Consider the following 25,933-nt stretch of genomic DNA (forward strand, 5'->3'; position numbering starts at 1 on the left):
GTGAAGCAACTGGAACCATCCAAATTTAATTTTCATTGCCCCAACCCTGTAAATGGCTGATACCAACTGATACCACGAAATAATTCTTAACTAGAAAGACATGAAAGACAAGACTCTTCCAAAGGTGCTTTTTGTTTTATGGTGTTTAGCATAATGCATTCCACTCCCCCCCCCCCATTTTAACCACATTTTTAAATATATGAAACAAGACTAAGCGGAATATCAATATCTTCATATATCTACATAGTAATCCAGAGGTAAAAAATCGGTGACCCTCCAGAGTTTGTTGAACTTCAGACTGCATTGACCCCAGTTAATATCATAAATGATCATAGATTAGGAATTGTAACATAATATTGGTTGACAAAGATTATGGAAAGCCTAGAAAAGTATGGTTAGAAAATAGGATGACCCTGGATTATTCTATGAACAAATAGGTTCTGTACAGAAAATTAGATGTCATAGACCTTTTAACTGGCATGTTTATTTCTGCAGATAAGTGGTTGGGCTTTGGTGTACAGAGGAACTCCAATCTGTCTGAACACCAAAAGAAGGTTAGGTATATTTGGTAGGACCTGAACAACTGGAAAATACCTGTAAAAGTTATTTTGGGGGGAGGGATGGAAAACTACTAGGATTCCCTCTCTGACATAATCATATTGGCTAAGGTATTTTGGATTTTGTAGTCCAAAACTGGAACATTTTCTAAGTTATGGAAATTTTTTTTATTTGAAACTTTTTTTTGCAGTGGACATTTTAGTTCATTTTATGGAAAGCAATAGAGGGTGGAATCTAGTGGCTCCATTAAGACTGAATGATTTTAGCACGAGCATTGGTAAATTTCAACCCATTTATTCAAATTCATTGATCCCCCCCTCCTAATTTCTTGTTCATGGTGAAACATATCAGCATAGATATCTCTTTGTTTCTTTAAATATCTTTAAAAATGAAAGGTAGCTTTGAAGTATGAAAAAGCCCAATTTCCATTTAAACCATTCAAACCATTAACTCCCACTTCTTTTAAAAAGAAGACTGGGCACATCTGTAGGGAATCTAGTTTGTGTTTTTTTTTTACTGGGACCCTGAGCCTGGTGAAAAAGATATAACTATAAAGAATTAAAAAACAGTTTTCTATCCTTACACACCTATTTTATTCCGCATTATTTCAAACATTTGTAATCTCAGCAGTTCTTTTGAAACACTTTTTTCCCAGGAGGAGTGAGTAATTTCATTGCTAGTGTTGATACACACTGGGGAGCCACAAATCCCTGCCAATCTGCAGAGATCTGCTATTAGATCCGGATCTACCTTCTGCCCATCTCTGCTTTAAAAGTAGGCTTTGTGTGTGTAACAAACCCACTATTGTCCTGACATTCTGGGATTCTTGTTTGTTTGTCAAGACACAAGATTTCATTCATCTTGTGATTAAACTCAGGCTAAGTAGTTCATCTAATAGAGGGAGGCATTTTCCTAGCCCACAACAAAGTCTTCTAAATCATTTCTGCTGATAGTGACACAAATGTGTTTGTATAGAGCTAGAACAGATGGACTTTTTGTTTATGGAAGTAGCCATCATGGAAGACCCCTCTAAAGATGACCTTGATTTTCTCTCTTTGCGTGTGTTAACCTTCATTTTCCTTGGCATTGTATCAAACTGGCACCTTGTGTTTTCTCTCTTATTAAATATATGCCAAGGGTGGCAAACCTGTGGCTTATTAGATATTAATAGAGTTGGAAAGGACTTCAGAAGTCCAATTCTTTGCTGATGCAGCCAGAGCATCCTTGGCATGTAGCCATCCAGACTTCACACAAAAGTGTCAGAAGCACCTTCAGAGGCAGTCACTTTCACTGTCAAATAGCTCATCAGGAAATTCATCATCATATTTAGTGTAACTTATTTTGCTTCTCATTTCAATCAATTACAAAAAAACAAACATTCTCATCTATTGTAACAGCCCTTCAAATATTTGATGGCTGTTCACTGTCTCTTACATTTCCTCATCTGCACGGTAAATATACTAATTTCTTCAATGTTTTTTATAGAGCACTTAAATGGATTCAGTGTTTAGTACTCAGGTTCTCAGGTGAAATCTGAACAATGCTCAATAGAACCAAATAATTACTTTGCACAATCTGGACATTATTGCTGATGCAATCTACCATTGCATTTAGCTACCTCATTGTATTGCTGACTCATGTTAACATGTAGTCGGCTATATCTTTTCCATATATATTGTTTGCAAGTCATGGTGGGACTGTAGTCAATGGTTTAGGAATAATTTATACTTCAGATCTATTCAGAGGACTCAGGTTTCTCACAGATGGTATATACTTTCACATAAATAAACTGAAATAATTTATATGATATAGGTTGTCAAAAAGTATAAAATATGTTTTAAAATACTGTCAAAAATACCAGAGCTTTCCAGATTAGATAAATTTTTTTTGTGGAAAAATAATGACTCATGTTTTTAAAAATGATTTTAAGTTCTCACCCCACCCCCTCTAAATTTAAGCAATTTCTTTTGGTTTTTCTTACAGATACTGTAATACCCTGTGAAAATGTCTTATTCATGTCAGACATCTAAGTTTCTTTTCTCATATTTTTTCTTATTTATTACACTATTCTAGAGCCTTATGTTCAATTTCAGCTAAATATTATGTACAAATTCCACTTACAAACAAACCTACAGAACCTATCTTGTTGGTGCTAAGCAATGGTTTCAGTTGTTAGACTGAGTAACCAACAATCTCAAATCTTTCAGGAAAACAGAGATTTGCCAGTGCATAAAACAGCAGAATTTTAGAAGTTCCCAAAAATACTCTCCCATAAAACTACTTGTTTCATATCATGCGCTCAAGAGACAAAAATGAAGTATACTTTGATGGAAATAACATATTTGCTTTACCCACAAAGCAAATTTTTGTACTCAAAAAAACACAGGTACAAAAGACTTATTAGTCCAGTTTCAAATATCTTTGAGATGGTTCCTTGTGCCAGCCGACCAGGACATCTCTCTTGTAACAAAACAGCTATCAACAGGTCACATAGTCAAAAGGACAGAAAGAGAGCATGTGGTCTGCAGCCCCTTTTATAACTTCTCAAAAACCATGAAGGAAGCTGCACACCAGAACATACATACAGAAAACAATCAGCAACAAGATCATAGATGAACAAATTGCTAGAGAAGGCTTGATTAAGGTTGCCATTTCCAACAGTTCATAACTTGGGGACTGCCTGTATAGGGTTGGCACTAGGTATCCCTAGCAGAGAATTCTAAATACTTCTAGGAATCCATCCCCCAGTAACTGAGAAGAGAGGAAACTGCCCATAAGAATTCTTTAGTTGTTAAAGCTCTATGGGCAGGGCCTTAAGTGCCTCAGATGAGCGACTGGACTATGCATATGCCTTCTGTGGGGAGGAGTATTTTAGAGCACTGCAGGGCTTTATTGTTTCATGTTGTTCTACGCTACGCTGTCGCTGAAGAACATCTTATGATAGTTCTGGTTTAATAATGCAAGCTTTTCCTTAATTATTTACTGTCTCTGCTTTGTTTCATGCTAAGCTTTATAATGATGTTTCACTGCTTGACATTTCCAAAGCTGGCATCACACAGGCAGGCCGTTATGGGATGATAAATGGGTGGTTAATTTTGCGTCTTCTAGGGAAACTTTTTTAAGGCCAGTACCATAATAAGCATTATTTGAGGTCAAACCTGCCATTTTGGATGCGAAGAGGAAGACATAGATGAATAGAAGGAGTCACAAGAAGTGTCTGCAGTCACTATTGCTCTTTTAAGCACTCCATCAGCCAATCTGATAGTTTTAGCTTCAAATAATCTTTCAAAATAATCTCGAAGCTAATCATGGAAGAGCTGTTTGGACTAGAAGGGCAATTTTGCAAATAGCCTCCTCACCAGATAATTCAGAGTAAAATCTTAAATTTCAGATTTGCAGAACAAATACTAGTTCCTTTAAAAATCTGAATAAGCTAATTTAAAAGGCACAAACTGAAAAGAAATTCGCCTTTCAAGATAAATGAATCTAAAATGATACTATTTATGACAGATCTTCTCTTCTGAATGTAAATGTATTAGTAAGGAAATACATATGTGTACCATGTTGCTTTCATTTCTTGGGTCTCTTTCTCCTGTTGAAGAGTCCCAGGACAAAATCACTTTGTGCTTATAATATTGCTGTATTGTGAAAACCAAGATTTCTACTTGAATGAAGGGCCTTTCTGTCTCCATCTCCTATAGTTTATTGCAATCCTGAAATAAAAAAACCCCTCTTCTGAGGACAACACACCTGCCTGAATGGGGCATTTTGTAGGAGTTAATCGTTGATGGGGATAGGAATTCATAGACAAGGATGACTTTGGATATTTTTACATGGATATAGTCTTAGGTACAACCAGTCCATACTCTAGGAAATAATGCCTGACTGCTCACTGGAAGGAAGGATATTAGAGGCAAAGATAAAGTACTTTGGCCACATAATGAGAAGACAGGAAAGCTTGGAGAAGATAACGATGCTGGGCAAAATTGAAGGAAAAAGGAAGAGGGGCTGACCAAGGGCAAGATGGATGGATGGTATCCTTGAATTGACTGGCTTGACATTGAAGAAGCTGGGGGTGGTGATGGCTGACAGGGAGCTCTGGTGTGGGCTGGTCCATTAGGTCATGAAGAACTGGAAGCGACTGGATGAATAAACAACAACATAGTCATAGCCTGTATTTTGATTAAGCATCCAAAAGACTTCAGAATCTAAAACTGTTCACATAGAATGGCTGAGATAGTGACACCTTTGCTTTCTGATAATTGAATCTACACAAACTTTGTTTGATGCACACATTATTAAAAAATGTCTGCATTACAACATCTGGGTGACCATGATTCTCATTCCTGATATAGTGGATGCTTTGTGTGACACTAGGGCTTGATTTTATGAATATAGACTCATAGAATCATAGAGTTGGAAGAGACCTCGTGGTCCAACCAGTCCAACCCCCTGCCAAGAAGCAGGAAAATCGCATTCAAAGCAACCTCAATAGATGGCCATCCAGCCTCTGTTTATAAGCTTCCAAAGAAGGAGCCTCCATCACACTCCATTCCAAGTTAGTGGTTGCTAATTGGTGTCTCTTCCACACTCCCCAATTTGTTAAAGATGGTGTCTAACACTGTACTTTTTTGGTACAACAAAAAAGTCCAACAGATTGGAAGTAGCAACCCTGAAGTGATTCCAAAAATCTTTTTGGAAGGGCTTGGAAATCCCATAGAGATTTTTTGCTGCTTGGGAAATTATGTTACTCAACCTGAAGCACAAATCTGTTGTTAGATGTAGGACTGTGTATTCAATATAAAATCTTCTTACATAGGATTGATTTTTTATTGTGCCTTTAGACTGTGCTACAAGGCCCTCTTCTCCCTATACTTTTCCAGTCCATTAATAGAATGGTTGATCTGTTTTTGTATTTGTACACTGGATATCTTGACATATGGTACATCTTGGATTAAAAGCCATCTCTTCCTCTGGTTGTAGCTAGAGAGGATTATTATGATTAATGTATTGAACAATTCAGAGTATTGTGAGGGCCTTCTGGTGATTGTTTTTAAAAAGAAGGCCAAGAATAAGCATTTGTAATTGGTTCGGTTTTTAATCATTAAACTTTAATGGGTAAGGCCAGAAGCATTACACAGTAGATTATAATTTTATTCTGCCATTATCTCCTTTTATAAATATTGCTTAAAAGGAAGTGGGTCAATAGCTAAAGTATGTGACCACACAGCATATGTCAAATATATTCAAGCAATCTGACATATCCCATATGAAGTGCCAAATCTAATGTCAGTATCAGTGATCGGACTCCAAGCATTTTACTGTAAATAAAATGCTAGATATCATAATTGTTGGGTCCTCTGAAGAAAAGGAGAGAGCATGGCTGTAATTGTCACCAATAGGTGGAGAAGTACCAGGAAGAGAGCAACTGAAATCAGTTACACAAATTAATCTACTTAGCTATTCCATACGCCATAGTTGTATAGCCACCCTTCCAAATTTGCAGTTTAGATTCTTGTGGATGAGATTATTCACAGATTTGATTTCAAATGCTCTCTTTAAGATTTGCTAGGTCCTCCAGTATGACTCTATGATCAACTTCCTCCAGTCATGCTGGAAAACCTAGAAGTTTCTAGGAGAACATCTCTCTAGTAATATCTAATGTAATTCTATGGTCAGCTTCCAGCAAACATTGGTAGATTTCTTGGGTAAAAACTTTCATGGGGGTCCTGTGCCCCTAAACCCAGTGATTGTGGGAGGCTACTGTAGTGCTATGTTTCTACTTTAGGTGCCATTGCTCCATTCTATGGACTCCTGGAATTTATGACTTAGGTAAAAGTAAAGGTTTTCCCCTGACATTAAGTCTAGTTGTGTCGGACTCTGGGGGTTGGTGCTCAAATCCATTTCTAAGCTGAAAAGCCGACATTGTCCATAGTCACCTCCAAGGTCATGTGGTTGACATGACTGCATGGAGCGCTGTTACCTTCCCACCAGAGTAGTACCCATTGATCTTCTTACATTTGCATGTTTTTGAACTGCCAGGTTGGCAGAAGCTGGGACTTAGAAAGGAGTATTTTGAATGTTTGTGTCAGTGAGCTCTAGTGTTTCATGAAACTACAAATCCATTGAATCTATAGGATGAAGCCATGGGATTTAAAGTTGAAGCTTAGTACTATAATTGTGGAAAATGTGAAAAGGGTAACACAAAATTTGAAAAAAAAATGTTCCTGGTTTGAAAGTGTTATTTTATGTTTAATTGTGCAGTACTTATTTTGAAGGTAGTTGTTATACAGCAGAAACTTCGTTTGTGTGCTGCCACAAACTATGTTGAATTTGTTGAGTCTCTATGAGATATTCATTGAAAAGCTATAGCAAAGTGTACTACAGGATGTTCCACAAAAGCAAAGTGTTTCCAGTTTAATAATTTTTTTCCTGTGTTTGTATGATAGAACTAATTAGGAAATGACATTTATAACCCAGGAACATATATCATGTAATCAGTATGAATGATTGTCACTTTTTGGATATCCTCCATGTTAGGTGAAAGGCTGACACCAAAGAAGGACAGCAGTTCCTTACATTTAAAATTTTGACTATATTCTGATTTGACTAAAACTCAAGTTGCACATTATATCAAATCATTTGTAATCATTCAACAATGTATTATACTACAGATCTGTTTTTAAAAGTTGCTACTTTATCAGCTGTACATATTCACCTTAAGACACTTTCTTCTCAATAAGTAAATAACAGAAAACCTTTTAAACTTTGATTCGACAAATCCACAGCCAGTAAAAACTTAACAAAAGATGATATCTCATGTCAGTTTTTAAAAGTTGATATTTTATCAGCTATACCTCTTCATCTTAAAGCACTTTCTTATAAATAACAGAAAATGTTTTAGCTTTGATGTGACACATACTGTGGCATGAGAAGCTATGTGTCACTGTTTTTCTTTTGCATTTTTAATTTCAAGTGAAACTAACATGGGTTGAAAGAGAATATGTGCTGTAGTTGACATCTTGCTTCAATCCCAGACTAATGTGAGTAAACAGCACTATGTCAGCTATCTCTGGGCGTGTCTACTGGTATAAATCTGCCCTTGGAGCAGCCCCAGATTCAGCATTTGCATGCTGAATCCACGTCCATTGTCCAGACGCCCAAGGACTGTATTTTCCCTTCTGGGCTGTCATTTCCTCCACATTGTCATCACCCCTAGCCAGCCATGAAGCTCCATCCAAGCTCCTTGCCTCCTTGCACCCACAGCCTCTGAAGAGGCTGTAGGTGCAACCAGCAAGGAAGAGGAGGAGAGGAGGAGGTCCACCTCTTGGTTGCTGGTTTGGTGACCCACTGTGGCCAGGTACCTGTGAAGACAAAGATCCCAAATAGAGCTCTGTGGCCAGTTAGGAGTGGTGGCAGTGGCAACATGTGCATGATCAGTTCCCTTTCCCTGTACTGATCATCACAGGGAAACAGGATGATGCTGGCAGTGTCCACCTGGACAGCAGATTGAGCCGAATTGGACCTGATCCCACTGTACAGACTGCTCCAAGGCAGGAATTTCCAGTAAACTTTGGAGTATTCCCTGGTTTTGAAAAAAAGTGAGAAAGTTGGTTTAAAGTAAAAATTCCCCACAATACTCACCAGAAGCTGCTGTGCTTTGTGAAGACTGCTAGAGGTCCAATTGTTGTGAGCACAGGGTTTGGGCCAGTGTATGGGCTAGCTACCTCACCAACATTGGTAATGGTATTAAATTAGTAAGAACCACTATCTATGCTGGACACTTGTGATCAATTACATTTTGTTTTGGTTACCACTACTATTCTTGCTACTATTATTACTTCTCAATTTATTAAGCATTAGTTCTATGTTCTTATCTTGTGACCTTGGATATGTTTAGCCTTACAAGTTAAATGCAAGTTTAGGTTAGTTTCTACTGCAAAATAATAACCAAAGCAACTGTCCATATTCAATCAGTTCTATCATTTTGCTTGATGCTTCCTTAACAGCATGCCTTTGCTCATACTTTTTAAAGGGATATGTTAACAGCAGTTGATGAAATACTATGAATTGGAAAAAAACAAAATTTTCTTCCTTTAAGAAGGACAAATCCTGTTATGATGTCTGTGAATTCCATGGCTTGGATGACTACATAGTGCTCTAATCAAATTATAGCTGCTCTTGATCTGTCAAATCCCAAATGATGTTCCAAACCTGAAGCATATTCTACTCAGCATTTTGACCCTTTCATCTTTTATCTATATTATACAAAATCAATATGGATAAAAATCCATCAAATTTATAATGAACAAAAGTCAAAGAAATGTCAAAAATGAAGTAACTTTGATTTGTCTTCTGATCATATAAATCTTTCGACGTTTGAATTGAAATAATATAAAAGCAATCATATGGTAAAGCATCGTAAAGCCTGCTGCTAGGGAACAACTGGTAAATCCAGTGAAAAAATAATTGCAATTACAATACTGCTGCAAAACTGAAATAGAAAGAGTCTACCCAAGCACCCAAATGGGAGATTTGTTAGAATAATCTGAGATCAAGCCCCTCAGACACAATAAAGCAGGTAAACTCTGGATTGTACAGCAATTTGAAGGACTATAGATTCAAACAGAAAATAAACATTTTAATAATATATAAGACTAACGTAAAAAGTGGATTAGTAACAATCAGCCTCTGTTATCTTGTTCTTTAGCTTCTATCTGATACGAGAGTTCTGAGAAATAACTGAGATAACAACAGCATTATTAGCAAATCTGAAAGCCAGATATTTCCAACCCTTCTTAAGCCTTTGACAATACTTCCTTAAGAACTTTGAAATTTAAATACCTAAAAGTTACACTCATTTTGAGGGCAGTGCCTTGCCTAAGTCAGGTAAAAGATGACATTATTTGCATTGTGAGTAATTTTTCCTTGATAGCTGAACTATTTCAACAAATGGTGGCAACACTATTAGATAATCACCATAAGAAAGCTTTTCCTCTTATGGCTCTTTGCTATGGAAATTTGTATAGATTCCAGAAACCTGCAAGTAATTTTTGAATGGAATACTGATCAGTATTGAACACCCCTCTAACTGATTACATCAGCTTTGTTTCCTGGTTTTGTGTGTTTCCTGGTTTTGTGTATTAAATCTTTATAAGTATGTTGTATATTTAGCCCATATTTTCAATACAATGTTTGAAAGGGTGTGACTTGCTGGATAAAGGTCTGCTGTATGTTTTCCCTCTTAAAAGCATTAATGAAGAACGAATCTGAAAATAGAAAGAATATACAAAATCTTGCAGGTGGTTGTTTCTGTGAATATCTATTTTCATTTTAGTGCTTCCTTCAGTAAAAAGAGTCTGAATTGCCTCCATACCCCAAACACAGAGTCTAAAACAAAAGAATATGCAGAATTGTGAATTGAAGTACAGTAAGGACCCCCCCACTCAAAAAAACAAAAAAACAATGGAAAACATTCATTTGATTTCATGTATCTATAACCAGGAAAATGATCTCTTGGCATGTTTTCTTCAGAGGTTGCAGCAGAGGTGCACTGAAAGACTTAAATAATTCCTAGAGTTGAAAACACTGTAAGAATCTCTACATCTTTCAATTCAAATGTATGGTATGCTGGGAATGGAAGTCCGGTAACTGAATGGTTTCACGTTAGCGTGGTCCAGCCAGGAATATATACCCAATGAGTATGGGGTGATGGGGATCTTGCTGTACTGAGAATTTGATATAAAATTGCAAAGGATTGACAAATTTGCAATTTTTAGGAGCCTTATTCATCAGATATGGAGCATGAGAAGCACAATTGCATGAACAGAAAACAATCATGAGTTTATTCACCTTTCATATTCATAGAGTACTCTTCAAGTATCTCCTTTTAACAACTGTAGCCTATAGGGATAACTAACCACAGTGGAGAGAGGTAAAATAAAATAAAATTAGAAGAAGTATCTCATGTACACTGAGATACACCATGTAGTTGGTTTTAGATTTTGTTGAATAAGATTAAAAACAGAGTTTCAGGAAAACATTGACTTTTTACTAGCTAGTGCCAGATACAAAATAGTGGCACAAGCAGGTGAACATATATTAAGGAACAGGTTGCCTCTGAGTGCCTGCTCAGTTCAAAATGTGATTTTTCTTTGCAATCTTCTTATATACATTAGGTAATGTTAATGCACAAGAAGTTTAATATAGCCCTGTTTTGCTGTAGTTCAATATATATGCACCATAAAGCAGTGAAAGTGAGGTAAATCAATTTATTGGCATCCACAGATGGCCAGAAAGAATTTTTCTGTAACCATGGAGAGAGGGGGCATGGCCCATGTAGCTTATTTAAGTCAGGCTGGCACTCTCATCTCCCCCTTTGAAAGCAATGATTTGGTGTTACACCTACGGGCACTTTTTGTGTTGGATAGTAATTTTGATCCCAATACCTTTGTCTGATTTGTTTTAGTGTCTTTGTGATCTTATTCTATTCCTTGCAAGCTGACACATTTTCATAAATGTTCTGCAATCTCCTCCCACTGGTATAATGAGAATCGAATGGGTTGAGTTATATTATTATATTTATTAGTATCCTGCTTTTATCTCTGTGATTGAAACACAAAGCAGTGAAAGTGATTCCAATATCCATACTCTGCTGTAGTACTTTTCTGTTTTGTACCTGTACATATCAAATGCCCCCTCCCCAGTGTTATCTTCATAATTAACCCTGTGGCATAGGTCAGGCTGAAAGAGAGAGGGTGATTCAAGTCAATCAGTGGATTTCATGAATCAAAACCCAAGATTTAGTCCCATGGGGCTGATTGAAGTCAATCAGTGGATTTCATTAATTAAAACCCAAAATTTAGTCCACAACATGGGCCTAAAATCTGGATCTCCCCATTTCTAGAAAATCTAACACTCTAAACACTATAACTTATTGGTTCTCATACTAGTATTAAACATGGTTTGACTCTTTATCATACAAGGAAAAGGGAAGGGATTACTCTTCTTCAAGTCTGGCTCCCTTGAATACAAAAGGAAAATGAATGGTCTTATGATGATGAATCTACAAAATTGTGAGACTTGTTGGACATCTTGGTACAGTAGAGTCTCACTTATCCAAGCTAAACAGGCCGGCAGAAGCTTGGATAAGCGAATATCTTGGATAATAAGGAGGGATTAAGGAAAAGCCTATTAAACATCAAATTAGCTTATGATTTTACAAGTTAAGCACCAAAACTTCATGTTATACAACAAATTTGACAGAAAAGGTAGTTCAATATGCAGTAATGTTATGTTGTAATTACTGTATTTACGAATTTAGCACCAAAATATCATGATATATTGAAAACATTGACTACAAAAATGGCTTGGATTATCCAGAGGCTTGGATAAGCGAGGCTTGGATAAGTGAGACTCTACTGTATAATCTTTTAAACTTCCATTTTGCAGAGATTCCTGTAAGTTACAAATCAAACATCAAAATTTGTATATAACATGCAGTTGACAGTTCCTTCCAATAGCAATAAGGAAATTCATTTATAAATCTAATCAGTCACATCTGGAGCACAGACCACAAAAGCTTGTGCCAAACCTGTGAGGCACCTCCCCTCCCCCATGTTCAAACTTTGAATGTTTGATGATGCATAAAGCCCTTTTAAATTAACTTGACATAATTAACATGGGGAAAATTCTATATAGGTCAGGAATTGTAAAGGGTGAAAAACACAGCTATCTGATTATAAATCCTAACGGATACGAAGGGCAACTGGGTACAAATCAATAGAGCAATAAAGATGTTGGACAGCCAACAGCTGGGTGCCGAATATTATTTGCATCTTCAAAAAGGAAGTAATTAGATAAATAAGAAAAATTGGAACAAAAATAGTAAGCACACAAATCATTGTGTCAAAATAAATCAAACCATAGATTAATCCCAGTTTTCTTTGTTATGTTGCTGTTGCATTTCTCATGCTTTTCCATATGAACTTCATATAATTTCTACCAAATTCAGTAGTAATAAATATAATTGAGTTTATTTATTAACAAGATCCCACCAGCCTCTGAGGGGGGTAAATGTTCTTTTGGAGAAGAATAAAAGCAAATGCATAATTTGGGGTGGTGGCGGAGCAAGAGACAGAAGCCATTTGTTATGAAGTGGCTGAAAGGATGCATAAATGTTATTTTTCAAAGGAGTTTGGAAATATGTAGAGCTAATTCTATGAGAACATGACTGCTCCACCCAAATGTAGATTTGACCAAAACAAATATGCCACTGTTGCATGTGAAATGCTATGTGAAGATTTTTCTGTACTTCTCTAAATAGTTGGGTAGCATTTGGATAGTGAATATCAGTTAGGTAGCATTTTCACTTCACTTCACTTCACTTTATTTCTTAATTAGTTGCTCTCCATCAGAGTGCTCCGAGAGACTTACAATTTAAAATATATTTTATATTAATCATTTTATATGAAAGTCCTCTCCCACCATCCCTCTTTTAAAAACTACCAGTGTTCTGAAATACAGTGCTTTGGGCATACATTAAGGAATAATGTGAGCAGTAAAAAAAGAGAGGGGGGAGAATCAAAACAGTCAAAGGCATGCAGCTGGGTAATTCAATAACCCTTGTATATGGAGGCATTTCACGCAGTAGAGCTTTAACTCTGTGTTAGTCAGGCTGCCTGTATGTAACTCTCTCCCCCCCCCCCCCCCATTCAATTTACATGCATAACTGGCCTAGTAGGTGTAAAAATAGACAGGCAGTGCCCGAATTGGAAATGGTCACTGAATGCTGTCTGCAGTTGCTGAGGTTTCCTTCTGACACCAACCAGCCAAGAGAAAGAAAACTCTGGGGAGCTCAAGGGAGCCAACCATAGGAGTTGTGAATTATCTTTCCAGCTTGGCCCAAATCACCTGCCCATTTGGAGCCTTCTGTACCCTGGAAAGGCAAACCAACTTGCAGGAGTTGGGAGTGTGGATTGTTATGGGCAATGCACCTGTTTGCCAGGCTTGTCGCACAGACAAAGGTGTGAGGGTGCAAGGGAATATACAAGAAGTGGATAAAATTCCAGACTACTATGGATGCAACAATGGAGAAAGTAAAGACCTTGAGACACTGGTAAGTCTTGACAGTAGTACGTCTGAGCAAACTTGGGCCGTGAGGTAATAAATAGCAAGGGTAGAGAAGACCACTTAGTAAAACTGTGGCTACAGTGAGCAACTGGACAGTTGTCCCTGTTAGGTAGGTTAAGATAAACAGTGTTGTGAGATTTGTTACTTATTGAGCAAAGCAGCTCTAGGATGCTTTTGTTGTTATCTAAATATTAAGTAACAGAGAAAACAGAGGAGTGGCTGAAATGAAAAAAAAATCATTATTTTTCTATACTTTTGTGACTAAACATGAAAAAAGTAACACAGAATCTAAAGTCAATAAATTAACCTTTGATAGATTGTGCTGTTTTTAGTTACATTTTACCTAGTTTAGGTTATTTATTGTAAAAATTTAAAGGAGGAAATCCTTACAAAGGTCAGTGAAGTCTTTCACATTGTAAACAAGACAATTACTACTCTGGTATTGTTTACAGTTACTAGGTCCAAAATAGAAATATTCATTTTAGTGTGATATTAATCAATGAGAATATTTGTATTACACAGTCCAGTCGTATGCTTGTTTACTGGGAGCTGTTAATAGTTTGTTTACTGAATCAGTGGCACTTTCTTTTAAGTAACTGTTTGCCTTTGAGTGCAGCCCCTACAGGAAGAGAAAAATACAGCAAATCAGAAAGAACATTTTTGTATTGATAGTATTGGTTTGTACATTAATGTTTGGATTCCACCAGTTTAACGCAAGAGCCAGCATGGTGTAATGGTTCGAATCTTGGAGAAATCCCCACTTGATTGGAAAATACTGGGTGACCTTAGGCAAGTCACACACACTCAGCCTCAGAGAAAGGCAACGGCAAACCATTTCTGAATCAATTTTACTAAGAAAACCTCAGGTTGATGCCTTAGGATTACCACAAATCAGAAATAACATGAACGCTTATAACAACAACAACAACAGAATCATGTTTATGTTGACTCCCAAAGTAAAAGCAGAAGTATTAATTGCAAAGGGAAATTCTGAACACAGTCAAAGCTAAAGGGGGTCTAATGGCAGTGTGAATTAATGTCTGTGCTTGCATTTGTAGTAAGAGGGCTGATTGAAATAGAATCTGAGCCAAAATCACACAGTGAAATGCTTATTATTCATGTTACAAGAAATTATGCGGTTCTCAAAAATGTGTTCTTAATTAGAACACATTTCTGGCATGATATACAACATATATTTTACGTTTATAATCCCTTAAAGCACCTGGAATTGTAGTTCAGGGAGATCCTAAATACAAGCCCTAATCAAACATTAAATTGGATTCCATTCACATGGAATTTTGCAAATTTGCTTCACTTTAATTGCAAAAGAGTGTCCATATGGTGTCTTTCCTATCTTGGACATTGCTTTCACCTGCTGTTAAAAATGCTTTTGTATCACAGATGTTCCAAATTGGTAAATTTTTGTGGCTTGGAAGATGGTTCATCTGCATCAGTTCTACAATGTAGATCAGTGGTTCCCAGCCTTTGGGCCTCCGGGTGTTTTGGACTTCAACTCCCAGAAATCCCAGCCAGCTTACCAGCTGTTAGGAACTGTGGGAGCTGAAGTCCAAAACACCTGGAGGCCCAAAGGTTGGGAAACACTGATGTAGATACAACCCAAGGTCCTTGGCAAGACAGGTAGCTGATCAGTTTGAATATAAGCCCCATTTTTTGCTGTGTTAACAGATTCATTTGACTTTTTTATTGCTTGCTTTGGTACATGTGCATCTTGATATCTTTCAGTTTTGCTCTTAGGACCTCATCACATGAAACGGCCAATGTGGGCAAGAATGGGGGGAATCTGTTCTCCAGTGGCCCCCATTGGGTCGCTACCCAGCTTCCCGCCGTGTTTGCCTCGTTACTCTGTCGTACGACTCCATCACCACAATTCGGGGATGGAGCTCTGCCAGAAATAACTCTATGCCATTTGATGGGATCCGGTGGATCCCATCCCTGAACTGTGGTGAAAGTGTTGCACAATGGGTAAATTTGCCTGTGTGATAAAGTCCTTAGTCTAGTTCTGGCTGTGACATCAGCTGTTGGCCATAATCACATGGAAAGATGATAAAGGCCTTCAAGAAAAAAAAATCTAAAAATGAACTGAAGCTGTAGGTCTGTAGCTGTTGCATACAATTCTCAGATTGGATGTAAATGTTAGGAGCATGGATTGTAATGGCGATTGATTTTTAGAAATGGTTTTCTTGCAAGGAAAGTTTCCAGAAATCTATACAATTTTTTCTCACACCTTGTGTCTGTTTAGCTTTATTTACCATAGTCAAAATAGAGAAGACCGCTAAACCTGTAGATATCACCTGTGTTTGTTTTGCTTTGTCTTTTACTTAACCTATCGATAAACTGGTTTAGGCATAGGCAGTCAAGATGTCTTTGAGGATATTTTAACCATCTTTAAAGCCATGCATGATTTTTTCTTATCAGTCACAAAAATATTAGGAAATGTGGATTTAGCAACAGTAACTTATTACAGTGGTTCTCAGCCTTTTCTTCACTATGGATCACTCTTTAAATACTTTTTGTGACCATGGGCTCCCAGGACTTAAGATCTAAGGCACTAGACTGCATCAAATAATTGTTTCCATTTTCCTATTAAGATCTTTAAAATTTAGAGAGAAGGGGTTATAAGATAAATCTGTTAATGCACACATTCCTATTCTAATATAATATTTTGATTATAATGACTCAATCTGAATTTCAAATTATAGTATCAACACTTAATGATTTAATAATAGTAGTAGTGATAGCAGAATAGTAATAACATTAACAAACAGTAGTAATGGCAACAGTAATAGCAAAAACAACAACAACAACAACAACAACAACAATAATAATAATAATAATAATAATGATAATAATAATAATACAACAACAACAACACTAATACTACTTCTACTGGTACATTTTCCAGTTTCCACCTCTGATTGTTTTTAATTGAAGAAATAGGTTTAAAAAGCCAATATTTCAAAAAAAAAAAAGCATGAAAAATAAAATTTTTGTTTCATCTCCCTTTCTATCTTGCTTTCATTCATTCACTCGTTCATTCGTTCAAATTTAACTGAAAAAAATCGTAACATTTCTTCAATCCTTCACTGACCCTCTGTAATAACATCATGGACCCCAGGTTGAAGACCACTCACTTATTAGATAATACAATATTGCTTGGTAAGGTAGAAGACAGTAGGAAAAGCGGAAGGGCAGATTTCACCTAGAAAGATTTAATCAAGAAAGCCATGACCCGGAGTCTGCAAGACCTGAGAGGGCTGTTCATAATAAGGTGACTTTGCAGTCACCATAAATTGAAGTCAACTCTATGGTAGCTAGCAAAAAGATGAGGAATAAATATATCTAATTATATTCATAAAATATTAATGGGTAATCTCAGTTTATTAGGAAACAAAATAGTATGTCAGTTAGTAAGACTGCTATTAGCATATTTATTTCCTCATCAAATTAATCTGCCATTTCACATTTTCTAGGTATGTTTCAAGAATGGTATTTCAGTGTGATGGTAAGAAATGTTTTTCATACAGCTTTGCTGAGGCTGAATTAATTGTTTGCAGAATACTTCTCAAAGTAGCACATGAAAAGTGCTTTGCCAATACATTAGTGGCTACATGTTCTTCATTTTTGTTCTAAATAGAAGAGAGTGGCAATGAGAAAGTACATGATGTAACATAATATTTTGGATGTAATACATTTTCTTCTGGCTGTATATGACCACATGACTTGGGTAATGTAATCTGAGCTCTCTACATACAAACTGAAAATTAGTGTGTCTTAGAAGTAAGGCTGGCTCCCACTGACAAATCCAGGGGGATGTTAAGACATTCCCGGGGTCTTTCAATATTGGCTGACCCTGGCATCATATGTACAGTGGGGGATAAACACATTAAGGTGGCTTAAGGACAGTTTTTCTTTTTTACTGTTGGCCTCATATTAGTTGAATGAAGAAAAAAATGTTCTCAGAATTAGAATATGCAGGACCACCCTCCCTCCAGATTATTAGAACATATGGTTTGAAGATAGAAAATAATAAATACTAATTGTCACAGGAATTATGGAATAATAGGGCCCATCCAGACAGGCCCATATCCCAGAACCTGAGAATATTCTTGGGGATCCATCTCACCCAGCATATTCTTTTTAAAAAAATTATTGCCATCTGGCAGATGGTACAGGATGACAAAGACAAGGGCAAAAAAACTGAGAGATAGCTTTTATCCTAGAACTGTGGCTGTGTTGAACTACATGTTTCCCATTGATGTGGCATTGAGGGCTGTGCGGTGGTGGTTGGGGTGTAAAGGTATAGTTGTGTTGTTTTGAGTGTACTGTGGAAGGCATGTAATTTCGTTGTGCAATAGCAAAATGACAATAAAGCTATTCTATTCTTTTCTATCTCAGTTTTACCAAAGGCTTCCAAACAACATATCTGGTAAAACTGAATTAATTAGATATCCCATTAGATGTGGACCTTCCTGACAGGTTATTGGGCCTATGGGGATTCACTTCCAGGTAGTCCAAAGACTACCCGGGGTGAGTCCCCATAGCTATATTGCTTCAGGAGGGCACAAGGAGCAAAGTTATGGCAACCAGGCATGTTTTATTTAATTTTAGGAGTAAATTGGGGGGCTTCAGGGTAGCTGCATGCCATCCCAATTAAAATTGGGATGGTATGCAGCCACTCCCCCAGGAAAACCTGGGTTTTTGGGTGGGAATGGGGACTGGAATCTGCGCCATTGGCATGGATTTTGGCACTGTCTGGAATTGCTCATAGAAGCACAGAATCTTTGAATATAAAGAGTTGGAAGCTGCCACAAGGACCATCTAGTCCACTCCCTCACCATGCAAGAATCCACAACTAAAGTACTTTGAAGAAATGTCTATTAAATTTCTGTTTATAGATTTCCAAAGGAGACTTGACTACTTTCTGAGGCAATCTTATTCACTGATGAGCAGCTGTTACAGTGAAGAATTTCATCCTAATGTTTAGTGGAATCTCTTTTTTATATTTTGTATCAATTGGTTCATATTTCAATCTCAGGAGCAACTAAAAGAAGGAATAGTCTGTTTTATTATTCCCAGACAAAATCTAGAATGGGTTGACATTCAGAACTCCATAAACTCAATGAAGTGGCACGGTACCAACACTGAGTGAATTACTAGGGCCAATAAAAACAAAAAGCACTGGGAAGGTATAGTCATCTTAATCAGCATTGCAAATAGTTCTGTGACTGCTTAGAAATGAAGAACCTGTCTGCATGATTGGGTTTTCTTGCACAATTAATGTGCAGTTGTTTCTTATTGATGGCAAAAAGTCTAGTGCTATGTTCTTATTGCAGAGGTATTACATTTCTGATAAAAGTAACGTTAACTTAGTTGGTCAAAAAGTAGGAATTATCCAAATCTGTATTTGAGCAAATCATTGATTATGCCAGGTAAAAGGTCAGAGAATACTGAAGGATATGATATAAGGTCTTTGAGTTGGCCTAATAAACATTTCTGTTGTTCTATAACATTTTCAAGGAATTCCTTAAACCAGTGGTTCTCAACCTGTGGGTCCCCGGGTGTTTTGACCTACAACTCCCAGAAATCCCAGCCAGTTTATCAGCTGTTAAGATTTCTGGAAGCTGAAGGCCAAAACATCTGGGGACCCACAGGTTGAGAACCACTGCCTTAAATAATGATGTGTATTTCATATACCATAATCACAGTGTTTACTGGTATGAGGTTCCACAATTGTTCTAGACAATTATTGATCAGTGCCTTTGACTTCACTGATTTTGTTAACATTGTTTTAAGTCTTATGTATGTGTGTATGGTTTAAGTATTGTGTGGTAGTTAGGATAATTGCTGCCTCTTAATAACAAGGGACCTACTTCTGTTATGTAGGGACACAGACGCTGCAGAATTGCTGGTAAGATGGTACCAGTAGCTTAAGTGCACAAACTGGATTACATTCAAAATTCATTTTCAATTTTTTTCTAGAAGTTCCCTGGCAAGCTCTCCAGTCTTGGACTGATAGCTATCCCAAGAAATGGTCTGAAAATGCTTATAAAATTAGTAGTCCTTACTCAGATTTGTAATTATAATTCCCAGGTTTTTAGCTACCGCTTTTTAAACTACCACATGTCTCTCTGTTGTAATCAGTTTGTACAGATTGTTTTAACACCCGCCCCAGCAGTTTTCTTGATCTTATTACATTTCTGGAGAGAAAACACTTAATACATACACCCAGAAATTGTTTGCATCTCAAAAATGACCTTGTTATACTACCTGTCCTGTAATTTTATTAGGTTTGTCTCAAGACACTACAGTGATTATTTTAATGTTTTCCTGTTATTGGTTTGATGATATAACTACATGCAAGCTACAAGCTACAGCAAAAACAGTCTCTAGAGAAATAGTGGTTGAAATGGTTAGAGTGATGGGCTAAAATGTCAGAAATCTGTGTTTACATTCCCTCTTCGTGGTTCTGAGCCATTCATCAACTCCTAGTCTGCACTGAATCGAAAGGCCATTGAATGAGGGGACAAATAAGTATGTATGTCACATTGAACTCCTTAGAAGAAAGTCAAGACATAAGCAGAGTACTCAAATATTTCATGGGATTATTCATGGGATTATTATATCATCATACCTTTCATTACTGAAATATGTTCTTACTTAACCCTTTTCTAGATGTTTGAAAGGAATAAAAATTAATGAGTCAGGAGAATAGCACTGGGGCAGAAGAGCATCCATTTACCAAAGGTGGATAGTTGTATTCTTTCTGCCAGCAGCAAGCACATCACCCTATTTTCCCCAGAAATCACTACAGGCTGCCTACTCTGCCTCTCAGCCCTTAACATGGAAGGAGAAAGATGGGGAATGAGGGACATGGCAGTGAGACAGTGCCTGCTCCTGTTTCTGCATCACCAAGAGAAAAGAAGGTGGGGGTGATGTGGTGTTGGACTATCGTTTCAAATGCTGACTGGAGCTAAGGCACAGTGGGAGGAGACATTAAGGAAATAATTTAAGCCCGAACTAAAACAATTTAAAATTATTTTACATTTTCAACATCTTCATAGCTGCATCATAAAGAACACAGTCTATGGTAATAGGAAGGTTTTGTAAATTACTTAGCAGCATACTTTTGTGCTTGGAGTATCTGCAGTTGTGATAAAGAATCTGCTGCAATGCACAAAGTCTCCTTTGGTTGGAAAGCGTATCAGTTTCAAGTGTGTGTCAGATGCTGCTGCGGCATCATAAGTACAGTGCTTCACAATGGAAGGCTACGAAAAAGACCTGACAGCACAAATAATCTGTGTTTGTTTTTTTTTTCTTGTCTGTAGTATGTTAGGTTGGGTGGTCTGTTTTCTCATAATTAAAGAACATGAAATATTTACCATTCTTTACGAGTAAATTACTGTTGCAGTGATAAAAGCTTTGGGGTAAAGTGTGCTGGAAACAATCCTATATTGTTTTAATGTGGTAGTGTATGATAAGCAGTTTTGAAGTTGGGGACACTATTTGTGTTTTAAAGGTGGCTATGTGTCATAGAAACCACATTTCAGCAAACTGACACTGCGAACCTATATACTGAAGCAGAGCCAACAATATACAAATTGAACAGAGCCAACAATATACAAATTGCAAAATATTTGCTGCTTATCCATTGCTGCTTACCAGAAGAAGGACAACCGAAACTGGAGTAAACCCGGGAACCAGTAGTAAACGGACTATTGCAATCTACAGCCAGCTACTTAGATAAAGCATTGTGTTCTCCTAGCTGGGGAGCTATAAACGGCTCTTTTTGACAACTACTGAGAATCAACATCAATGCATAGTTTGTTCCCCAGACTTGGGATCTTACTCTTGAGAAACGGAACATACTTCCAATAGACTGTAATTTCAAGAGATATTCTATACACTTGATGTCATCAACACAGGATCTCAAAGTATCAAAGGAACTTATGGTTTTTTCTAGAATAAGCTTTTCAATACCTGTGAAGTCTTAAAAGATATATTAACCAGTATTATTTTGTAAAGGTTGAATGTGTTTATATTATGTTGGTTGCCGACTTCAATTGGAGTCTTCAGATACTGTTTAAATAGTGGAGACTACTTGATATGTTTTTACTTTAGTCCACAGTTAAGCCTTGATAATTATAGTTTCCTTTAAACATTACAGTCTGGAAGATACTACTGTGGATTACAACAGTTGATTGTACTTATTATTTTCATTATTGTTGTTAACTCTTAGGTAATAATGTATATACATGATACTCTAAATTACATAGTACATTTTATGTTTTGAACCTTTATAGTATTTGCTTATCTTTTTTACATAGAAAGAAGATAGTTCTATACTCAGAGAGGCCTGACTATTTCTGTGGCCTTTACATGTCACATCTCTTTTTATGTTTTGAACCTTTATAGTGTTTGCTTACCAAAAAGCATAGTGTTAGTCTGCTACATCATAAAGGGAGCACCCTGCGAGTTCCCTCTGGAGTTCAAATGCACACGTAACTTCCAGAAAATAAGCATTTTGCACCGCCATCTAGGAGTCAGTGACAATGGTAGTGGGGCTAGTCATGCTCTTCCTCATGCAGCAGGAGAACATGGAGAAGGAGAAGCTATACCCCCTTCCTCTGACTCTCTCATGCTTGCGTAATTAATGAAAAAGATCTAACTACAGCAGAGTCTCACTTAGGCAACATAAACGGGCCGGCAGAACATTGGACAAGTGAATATGTTGGATAATAAGGAAGGATTAAGGAAAAGCCTATTACACATCAAATTAGGTTATGATTTTACAAATTAAGCACCAAAACATCATGTTTAACAACAAATTTGACAGAAAAAGTAGTTCAATACTCAGTAATGCTATGTAGTAATTGCTCTATTTACGAATTTAGCACCAAAATATCACGATGTATTGAAAACATTGAATACAAAACTGCGTTGGATAATCCAGAATGTTTGATAAGTGAGACTCTACTGTAATCATTACAGCCAGGCATGTTATAAACCTGTTGTTCCTTTCTTGGGTTCTGCTGTCTATGTCTTTGCTCCTATGTGTCTTTCCAGGCTCTTTCTAGGTTCTTAATCTCAGGTAACTCTACCTCTTTCCCCCCATTGTATCATAGCTGAAATATGGGGCATGTGTAGCTGAGCAACTTCAGACTATTATCAAACTACAAAGGAGCCCAAGTGCTGGGTTTAGAAAAGCATAAAAATATTTAAAGCCTACATCAATAAAAGCAGCACTCTGTAAATGCATACATGCATACTTGTGTGTGTGTGTGGTGTGTGTATGTGCCCACAACATGATTAAAAAGATTGCTTTTCTGCAATATTGATTTTCTTTTATGGAAATTAGAGATGGAGGGGAATCTAAAATCCATTTGAAGTAACACTGTGAAATAAGAGACCAGACAAAACAAAATATGGAACAAAGGGCCATTTATTGACCTATTTAAACTGCAGTCCTGTGCAGTAAAGCTAACCTGGAGGGAGCAACAAAGAACTAGGTCATGACGGAGGAGCAGGTATCACCCAGTGATTACTTCCTTGTCTACCTCTGGGTGAACACCTGACCCCAGGGACAGTCCACTTAATGGCTTGCTGGCCCCGACAGTCATTACTGGAAGGCCATTCCAGGGGCACTCCGTCCCGAGCCCCATAACTCTAGAAGAGAAAGCGAGAACCCCTTGTCCAGCCCCAAAGGGAAAAATCTCAAGATTCCCCACAAGCCCCAAAACTTAGAGGGGCCTTCCCAGATATCCCCCTTCACCCCCAAAGTGGTGGTGCCCTTTTACTGAAATTAGAGAAGGAGGGGGGAATCTAAAATCCATAAAGGGGGGAATCAGTGTGCCTCTGTGTGAGACTGTCTCTTCTGGGGGTATTGTAATTCAAAGGGGATAAAGTCCCTCTCAGTAGGTAGTTGGGTTTATCAATTCTACTTAACTGAAAAAAGCAATTGGAGTCACACAGGCTCATCACAATGACTACTGCAATTCTCCTCATGGGTGGGAGTGAGAAGGGAAGCAACTGAGTGAAGAGAACGTAATTGTTTGCTGTGAAGCTGGCTTTGAAGTCTTTAGAGCAGCTCTTCAGGGGGGGAAAGCATAGGAAGGGAGAATCTAAATCCAGAGAAGGTGAAAATGGAAGTGCAAATTACTAGGCATGAGTTCCCCAGCTGCTCTGTGATTGTTGGGGACTATGTAATAGCACAAGCATCTATTTGTTTATCATGTACAGTAGAGTCTCGCTTATCCAACGTAAACGGGCCGGCAGAACGTTGGATAAGCAAATATGTTGGATAATAAGGAGAGATTAAGGAAAAGCCTATTAAACATCAAATTAGGTTATGATTTTACAAATTAAGCACCAAAACATTATGTTATACAACAAATTTGACAGAAAAAGTAGTTCAATACACAGTAATGCTATGTAGTAATTGCTGTATTTATGAATTTAGCACCAAAATATCACGATGTATTGAAAACATTGACTACAAAAATGCATTGGATAATCCAGAATGTTGGATAAGTGAGACTCTACTGTATATATTAGCTACATTTACTGTATATCCTGCCTTTTTTCCAGTGAGTTCAAGTCTATGTACTTGGCTCTCCTCATCTTCTTCATCTTATTCTCACTACAACCTGGTGTCCTTTTCATCTTACCATCAGCTATTGGGTCCAATTGTTTTCTGTTTCCCCTACCTAACACCCCCTTAAGTCCAGCTTAATGTATGCTTTCGTTTTCTTCTTCTTTTTGCTGTCACTTTTGACTCTTATGATTCAGCTCTTCCATTCCCCTCAACTGCTTGTGTTATGTTCCCATGCCTCCTTAAGTCCCTGCTTCTTTGCCCTTTCCTATCAAAGGAACACAATCCCTTTTAACAAACTATGAGAGGTTTCATCTCTTTCTTTTTGTATTGACCTTTAGCTTCCTGAACAGAACTGTACTGTTTGTCAGAACCGTAGGATGGCTCTTGTCTTCCCATACTCAGACAGCTAGATCACAGCTGCCCAGCCACAGTGCTTCAAAGCAGATATGGAATACCATAAGCAAATAAATGCATAGAGAAAGCTAATCATATTAACTGGCTAGAGCAGGGGCCCTCAAACTTTTTAAGCAAAGGGCCGGTCTACAATCCTTCAGACTGTTGAGGGGCCGAATTATCATTTGAAAAAAAATATATGAACCAATTCCTATGCACACTGCACATGTCTTATTTGTAGTGCCAAACAACAACAACAACGAGAGAACAATACAATATTTAAAAATGAAAACAATCTTAACCAACATAAACCTATCAGGATTTCAATGGAAAGTATGGGCCTGCTACTGGCCAATGAGATAGTCAAGTTAATTCGGATTGTTGTTTGTTGTTATTGTGTGCCTTCAAGTCATTTCAGAATTTGGGTGAGCCTAAGTCTAAAATTAATTATTTATTTACTTACTACATTTATTTACTACATTTATATCCCACCTTTCTTACCCCGAAGGGGACTCAGAGCAGCTGTATGTACATACAATATATTATATTATTAGCATAGCACAATATTAGCATTATATATTACTATATTGAACTATACCACTATACTGTAATACTATATGTAATATATAACATATAATTAATATTATTATATGGTAGTATTATTATTAGTATTATATTGTATAACATTATAATAATTTTATCAATATTATATGTATATACAATATATTATATTATTAAAACTGATATAAATATGTACTATAAAACTGAGGGTGGGGGCCAGGTAAATGACCTTGGAGGGCCGCATCCGGCCCCCGGGCCTTAGTTTGGGGACCCCTGGGCTAGAGGATTAGTTAAGGACGGAAAAGGTTCAGGTTTAAAATTCCCAGTCATAAAGCTCACTGGGTGACCTTGGACAAGTCATAATCTGTCAGTCAGACCCACCCCAAAAGCTCGCAATGAGGATAAAACTCTGCTGGAAATGCATGTGTGTGATTTCTGTCTTAAGCAGTTAGGATGTATTGTGTGGAGAGAATCAAGGCATCTTTTTTCTCAGAGTGAGAGACTGTTGTGGGTGGGTCTGGAGGCAGTTTCCATCCCTGTGACACTCTTATAGGACATACATACTGCCAGAATAGAAAAATATATACTGTTTCTGGAAATAGCCATTTTTAAGACATGATACATATTTAAAATGTGAATTGCTTATTTTGGAGACTTCTGAGAGTTCAATTCATTCTA

At 37.2% G+C, this 25,933-nt stretch overlaps 1 protein-coding gene across 47 annotated transcripts in view; it reads left to right on the plus strand.

Annotated features, from left to right (window-relative positions):
* Window positions 1-25,933, plus strand: part of ank2 (ankyrin 2) — a 217,994-nt gene that overhangs the window by 46,820 nt on the left and 145,241 nt on the right. For 34 of the 47 annotated variants that reach the window (XM_062981277.1, XM_062981297.1, XM_062981299.1 and 31 more), the window contains exon 1: window positions 13,526-13,675. The exons of the other annotated variants lie outside the window; for them this stretch is intronic. In XM_062981277.1, coding sequence (XP_062837347.1) covers window positions 13,541-13,675 — 135 coding nt within the window. In that variant the 5' untranslated portion in view covers window positions 13,526-13,540. Of the gene's footprint in view, window positions 1-13,525; window positions 13,676-25,933 lie in introns of those variants that run through there. 47 annotated transcript variants of the gene reach the window in all.

This window comes from Anolis carolinensis, chromosome 5, assembly GCF_035594765.1.
Source record: "Anolis carolinensis isolate JA03-04 chromosome 5, rAnoCar3.1.pri, whole genome shotgun sequence".
Classification (NCBI taxonomy): domain Eukaryota; kingdom Metazoa; phylum Chordata; class Lepidosauria; order Squamata; family Dactyloidae; genus Anolis; species Anolis carolinensis.